We start from the raw sequence: 7,500 nt of genomic DNA on the forward strand, positions 1-7,500 counted from the left end.
AGATGCTTATAAATGCTAACCTGAAAAGAAAGCAAGTTGAAAGTTCGACGGGCAGGGCTAAACGTGGCACTTAATCGTGACGACAAGGGAAAATCTGATGGCTTCGAATTCTTAACTTAAAGCGAACGATGTCGGATAAATAAATATTAAGTAGTTCGTTTCAGATTTAGTGACAACAGTGATCTGAAATAAACTGTTCTCATAAAATGCACGCGAAGTTGACTGGCAATTAACGTTCAGTAATTAGGATTTAATAAGGATTAAAAGTGAGAAATTAAAGTTTTGTAATTTAGAATCAAGAAAACGCCTTTAGTGGTATTAACGTCCCACAAGGTGTCTGAAGCGCAAACAAAATTATACTCATAAAGTAAGCTCCCGGCTACCCTGCGAGCAGAGTCTCTTTCGATCTTCCTAGATAATTCGGGAAGAGGAAAGTAGACTCTGCTGAGACTCTGCTCGCAGCCTCCACATTTCGCATTGAGCATGCGTTAAAAATTTAAAGGTATTCGCTGTCAGTCATGCGTGACCTGTAGCCACAAAAGCACAAAACGAAAACAAACAGTCGGGATATTTTCCAACAACTCTGGCAAACACACAGCAATCAAGGAATCATTTCATTGGAAACTCAAGATAGTCCATACTCTTAAAATGCCATTTCATTTTTTTACTGAAAAATTTATAGGTTTCTGTAACACAAGTTTCTGTAACCGACACACATAGGAAAAACTCATGGGAATTCTAACAGTTAAAATTGCCACGCTGTCGTAAATTTCAAAATATTGATGACGCGTGGCGATTGATCATGCGCAAAAATTAAAAAAACAGGTTTGACAAGTCGAAACTGGACTGACTCATCCAATTCTTTGGATGAGCGGCAAATCAAAGAATGTGGAGGCGGCGAGCAGAGTCTACTTTCCTCTTCCCGACTTATCTAGGAAGATCGAAAGAGACTCTGCTCGCAGGGTAGCCCCCGGTCACCTTCCTTCAGCAGTTGCTTCTCCAAATTCTCCTTTTGAAATCCTATACCTACATAAAACGTAATGATGACTTCGTGAGGAACGATTATTTAGGGGTCAGAAAAGTTCGAAGTTTAAATTTTACGTCGCCCAACAATTCCGGGACCTTGATTCTGAGCACGCCTATTGCAAACATTTTTCTATCTCCCATAATGAATTCGTAAAAGAACAAATCACAGTTCGTTTGTTTTGTTTTGTTTTTTCGTCAGGCAACTTATGTTGAGTCACTTTCTCAGCAAGTTCAGGTAAGAAAAGAGTCTGATAATACGCAGAAGATCAATTCTGTCACAGGCTCCCCAAGCTCAGTTTGAGGGAAAGCCAACAAAAATATAAGGATTTGTATTGGATTCCCGATAAAATACTCGAGAAGGCAACTTTACAAAAAAATTATCACTAAAAAGACCTAACCCTTGCTGCCAATGTGGGTTGCCTCCTTCCTGTGTGTTTTTGAGCTATTTCTATTCCTCGGTCGTCAACGGTATTATAAAATACCAAGGCTGCACACTAAATTCTCGGTAGCCCACCAAATTGAGTCAAATATGCTTGGATAAAATGTTCCCACGGTTACAATTCCACAACGGAATCAATTGACAAAGATTAAACTTTCATTTCAACCCACCAACAAAGCAATAGCAGCCCTGCGACCGACCTCAGGCGGTAGTTCGTCCACTCAACCGGCTTTGTAACTGAGCCCTAACTGGGGTCCTGGACCGTAGTTTGTTAACAAACTTTAAAAAAACATTGCAAAAAATTGATCGTTGACAAACTTCGGTCTAGGACCCCAGTTAGTGCTCAATTAGTTACGGAGGGCAGGGTTACAAAGCCGGTTACAAAATTCAACTGTCCAGCATTGCTGAGAAATTCACCTTCCGAAAATGTTTTTGGTTCCGACTGAGTGGACGAACTACCGCCCGAGGTCGTTCCTTGGGCTGCTATTTCTTTGTTGGTGGGTTGAAATCAAAGTTTAATCTTTGTCAGTTGATTCGATGTGGAATTGTAACCGTGGCAACATTTTATCCAGGAATATTTGACTCAATTTGTTGGGCTCCCGATAATTTAGTATGCAGCCTTATTATCTTATGATACCGTTGACAATTGACGAATTGAACAAATACAAATGACCGCATAGAACTGTAAACTCTCTTGCGTTCATTTTTTGTATTCCTTTGTGAAGCGCTTAAGCGCCTTGGTTTTTTTAGTTCCAAAGTTCCCTGCCACTTAACCCTACGTTCCGACAGTGCCACTTAAAGATTTTCTTCTGACTAACGCCAGAGGGCCCACCCACCGATATTGTGAATAAAAGATTTGTTTATTAGTTAAAATCTACTAGAGCAGTTTTCAATTGAGTGTCGTAAAACCAAAACCAAAGTAATTACCTTGGCCAATCAAAAAGGTCGGAGACAATCCAGTAAACCAATCAAAATTCGAGGTAATTACACGTAGCCGACACAAAGCGTGGGAAAATGTGCACGCGCGAGCTACGATTGGTTTTCGTTTCACTTCTGATTGGTTGAAAAAAATGGCGTGAGAACTTTTAACCAATCACTGAGTGAAGTAATCACAAACCAAAGTAATTCACTTATTACTTTCGACACTTAATTGAAAACCACTCCAGAGTGAGTTTCATTCGAGTGTCGTAAAACCAAAACCAAAGTTATTACTTTGGCCAATCAAAAAGGACGAAGACAGTCCGGTAAACCAATCAACACTCGAAGTAGTTACACGCAGCCCACACAAAGCGCGGGAAAATGTGCACGCGCGAGCCACAATTGGTTTTGGTTTCACTTCTGTGGTTGACAAGGTGGTGCGAGAACTTTGAACCAATCACTGAGTGAAGTAATCATAATACAAAGCAATGTTCGCTAATTACTTTCGACGCTCAATTGAAAACCGCTTTAAACGTCACCAACATTCCATATTCCGTTTTTGTTCTCAGGCCTTGACGGATCGGATTGATGCTGCCCATATAGAGTGCATAAACCGGAAGACTTCGTTCGCCCCAGCTTCCGATGCCCCAATAATGTACCTTGATCGGCAGAACGTAGATTGTCCAGAATCCCATTTATTGGCCCAATTCCACCTCGTTAGAGAGGGAAGCTATGTTGACTCTTCCGGGGTTTGCTATATTTACCGATGCTGCAGATTAGTTCTGTAAAAAAAGGAACCAGAAATATGAAAACCGCGCCATTAAAAATTCACTTTTCCATTCCCTTTAAAATAATCGGTTGTAGAGTCTAAATGGTACTATAATACATTCAAGGTTATCAAAAAGACGTGTTGTTTTTTTTGTCGTTGACTTACGAATTGAGTCGTGACGTCATGGGTACGGGTCATGTGATTTTTCTGATGCTCTGGGTTTTTGGTTCATTCCCGACAGTGCCACCGCAGCCCCCCTCCCCTACATTGTAAATAAAAGATTTGTTTAGTAGTTAAAATCTAGTAAACGTCACCAACATTCCATGTTGGTGATTTTGATCTCAGGCCTTCATGAATCGGATTGATGCTGCCCTTATGGAGTGCATAAACAGGATGACCCCATTCAACGCAGCTTCCGATAAACCAATAATGTTCCTTGATCGGCAGAACGTCGATTGTCCAGAATCCTATTTATTGGCCCAATTCCGCCTCGGCAGAGAGGGAAACTATGATTCCGCCTGCCAAAAAGTGGCACCCTATTTAAGGGAGTGCGAAGCGCACGAACGATAATACAAGCTATTAACGTATTTTTAAAATCGCTGTGTTAAAACTTGAAAAAGTGTATTCAGGCGTGTAGTACAGTTTTCATAGACCACATCTTTTTCGTTTTGTGCATTGGGGTGGATATTGCAATTTAGTGACCCTACCTAAGGAATATCTCAAGATCACTTTACCAAAAAAAACCAAAAAGGATACCCTATTTAAGGACTGGGCACATAAAAAACCCTACCCTATCGGGCAGCACATACCTTTATAGCGTATAACAGAGAGTACCGCCCCCCCCCCCCCCCCCTCGGGATGACTCTAAACAAAAACGGCCTTTATCCAGTCAATTTCTATAAACTTGAAAAACGTCGGGCCGACATTTTTCTACCCTACGAGCAGTTGGTTTCTCCTACGCTTCCCGAGAGAGAAATCACTGCGAGCAACCGTTTGATTTTCCATCGAGCAGGTGCGAAGTACGTCACACCCACGTGATGCATTCAACAAAATGGAATCACTACTCAACAGGCTTGCCCAAACGCAGCAGTTACGTAGCTGAACGCACGCGCAAGCGCCAAAACAGGTTTACTAACCCGTTTTACTGGTTCAAATTTAATTTATTCCTCCTTGGCGTCCTTTGAACGGCGGTTCACCCAAACGCGACGGTTTGAAGAGACATAAGTGTGGGCTAGATGAGAAAGATCTGCAACAAGTTTTCCTGCTTGTTTGGTGTCTCTCAATTTCGTTGCCATAGTGTGATTAATAAGTTCGAAGCAAATGAAGACATCTGACTCGTTTGTTTTTGGTGGACGGGTGGAGTGGGTTAATTCAAACTTGAGAATATTAATTACATCATTTTGCTTCACATAGCCAATTTAATATGCCCAGCTGGGCAATGATGATAGCCATTCCAGTCTTAATTAAAACCATTGAAATGGACCGAGTCTTTTTGTCGTAATCATGATCTGTCTAATTAAACAGCAAAATTCTGAAATTTTAGAGGAAAATCATGGCTAAGAGGCAAGCTTGCTCTCAAGTAATAAATCGGAAGGGCTTTGTGCAAAATGTGATGAAATGTTCCTGACTTTTTCTCAATTTTCAATTGTTAACGTCACACGATTGCCCAGCTGTGCACATCAGCCGTAAGTTGTTTACTTTCTTCATTTGTGATAAGAAATGATACATGAATTTCTCGCACTCGTTAGTGCCCATTGCAGGTAGAAACAAGAGGTCTGCCATTCGCTTTTACTGAAAAGCTCCATCTAATTCAAGTAAGTGGACAATTAAACCGAAGTGTATAAGACCAAGAGAGGACAATTGAAATGAAGTGCTCGAGGTCATGAGATAGATCGAAAAGTATGGAAAATTGCAGGGTCGGTTTTTGGTTATATTTTCTCAACATTAACAGAAAGTCTCTTTTTTAACACAGTTTATGCGAGCTCTTGAAACTATCAATCCTTTTATTGACATCTTTAGTCGACTGTGCAAACCGAGATGCATCGCCTATTTCTCCAGTTGGCTTTTGGAATCACCTTCTTGAGTATCTCATGTTATTCTCAGGTAAAAACGGCTTTTAATTATAATTTTGCTAGTTTCTAAAAGAACTTCAAACTTGTTCCAGAGATGCTTATAAAATGCTAACCTGAAAGGAAAGCAAGTTGAAAGTTTGACGGGCAGGGCTAAACGTGGCACTTAATCGTGACGACAAGGGAAAAACCTGATGGCTTCGAATTCTAAACTTAAAGCGAACGATGTCGGATAAACAAATATTAAGTAGTTTGTTTCAGATTTAGTGACAAAAGTGATCTTAAATAGACTGTTCTCATAAAATGCACGGGAAGTTGACTGGCAATTAACGTTCAGTAATTAGGATTTAATAAGGATTAAAAGTTGTAAATTAAAGTTTTGTAATTTAGGATCAAGAACACGCCTTCAGTGGTATTAACGTCCCACAAGGTGTCTGAAGTGCAAACAAATTTATACTCATAAAGTAAGCCCCCGGCCACCTTCCTTCAGCAATTGCTTCTCCAAATTCTCCTTTTGAAATCCTATACCTACATAAAACGTAATGATGACTTCGTGAGGAACGATTATTTAGGGGTCAGAAAAGTTCGAAGTTTAAATTTTCCGTCGCCCAACAGTTCCGGGACCTTGATTCTGAGCACGCCTATTGCGAACATTTTTCTGTCTCCCATAATAAATTCGTAAAAGTACAAATCACAGTTCGTTTGTTTTGGTTTGTTTTTTCGTCAGGCAACTGATGTTGAGTCACTTTCTCAGCAAATTCAGGTAAGAGAATTAAAAGAGTCTGATAACACGCAGAAGATCAGTTCTGTCACAGCCGGGCTCCCCAAACTCAGTGTGAGGGAAAGCCAACAAAAATATAAGGATTTGTATGGGATTCCCGATAAACCCTGATAAACGACTTGAGAACATAACATTACAAACAAATTACCAATGAAAAAGCCTAACCCTTGCTGCCAATGTGGATTGCTTCCTTCCTGTGTGTTTTTGAGCTATTTCAATTCCTCGGTCGTCAACGGTATTATAAAATACCAAGGCTGCACACTAAATTCTCGGTCGCCCACCAAATTGAGTCAAATTTGCCTGGATAAAATGTTCCCACGGTTACAATTCCACAACGGAATCAATTGACAAAGATTAAACTTTCATTTCAACCCACCAAAAAAGCAACAGCAGCCCTGCGAGCGAGCGACCTCTGCCGGTAGTTCGTCCAATCGATCGGAACCAAAACCATTTTCGGAAGGTAGATTTCCCTGCAATGTTGGAAGGTTGAACTTTTTAACCGGCTTTATAACTCTGCCCGCCGTAACAAACTGAGCCCTAACTGGGGTCCTAGACCGTAGATCTAGACTACGATCTAGGACCCGACCAGGTAGGTCGTTGTCAATTGATTCCGATGTGGAATTGTAACCGTGGGAAAATTTTATCCAGGGATATTCGACTCAATTTGGTGGGCTCCCGAGAATTTAGTGTGCAGCCTTGGTATTTTAAAATACCGTTGACAACCGAGGAATTGAGCAAATACAACTGAGCGCATAGAACTGTAAACTCTCTTGCATTCATTTTTTGTATTTGTGAAACGCATGATCCGGCACTTGGTTTTTAGTTCCAAAGTACCCTGCCAGTTAACCCTACGTTCATTCCCGACAGTGCCACCTCATCCCCCTCCCCTAAAATTAAAAATCTACTAAACGTTACGAACATTCCATATACCGTTTTTGTTCTCAGGCCTTGACGGATCGGATTGATGCTGCACATATAGAGTGCATAGGCAAGATGACTTCGTTCGCCCCAGCTTCCGATGCCCCAATAATGTTCCTTGATCGGCAGAACGTAGATTGTCCAGAATCCCATTTATTGGCCCAATTCCACCTCGTTAGAGAGGAAAGCTATGTTGACTCTTCCGGGGTTCGCTATAATTACCGATGCTGCAGATTAGTTCTGTAAACAAAGGAACCAGAAATATGAAAACCGTGCGATTAAAAATTCACTTAATTTCCATTTCCTTTAAAATAATCGGTTGTAGAGTCTAAATGGTACTATAATACATTCAAGGTTATCAAAAAGACGTGTTGTTTTTTTTGTTGTTGACTTACGAATTGAGTGGTGACGTCATGGGTACGGGTCATGTGATTTTTCTGATGCTCTGGGTTTTTGGTTCATTCCCGACAGTGCCACCGCAGCCCCCCTCCCCTACATTGTAAATAAAAGATTTGTTTCGTAGTTGAAATCTACTAAACGTCACCAACATTCCATGTTGGTGATTTTGATCTGAGGCCTT

General features: G+C 40.9%; 1 protein-coding gene across 6 annotated transcripts in view; it reads left to right on the forward strand.

Annotated features, from left to right (window-relative positions):
* Positions 1-7,285, forward strand: part of LOC138003984 (uncharacterized) — a 25,174-nt gene extending 17,889 nt beyond the window's left edge. For 2 of the 6 annotated variants that reach the window (XM_068850331.1, XM_068850336.1), the window contains 5 exons: positions 1,226-1,261; positions 2,953-4,966; positions 5,172-5,255; positions 5,949-5,984; positions 6,948-7,285. In XM_068850331.1, the coding sequence (XP_068706432.1) occupies positions 1,226-1,261; positions 2,953-3,171 (255 nt within the window). In that variant the 3' untranslated portion in view covers positions 3,172-4,966; positions 5,172-5,255; positions 5,949-5,984; positions 6,948-7,285. Of the gene's footprint in view, positions 1-1,225; positions 1,262-2,952; positions 5,069-5,124; positions 5,256-5,948; positions 5,985-6,947 lie in introns of those variants that run through there. The other 4 variants (XM_068850332.1, XM_068850335.1, XM_068850333.1 and 1 more) reach the window with 4 other exon arrangements.
* Positions 7,286-7,500: the final 215 nt, after the last annotated feature.

The sequence above is a fragment of the Montipora foliosa genome, chromosome 5, assembly GCF_036669935.1.
Source record: "Montipora foliosa isolate CH-2021 chromosome 5, ASM3666993v2, whole genome shotgun sequence".
Classification (NCBI taxonomy): Eukaryota; Metazoa; Cnidaria; class Anthozoa; order Scleractinia; family Acroporidae; genus Montipora; species Montipora foliosa.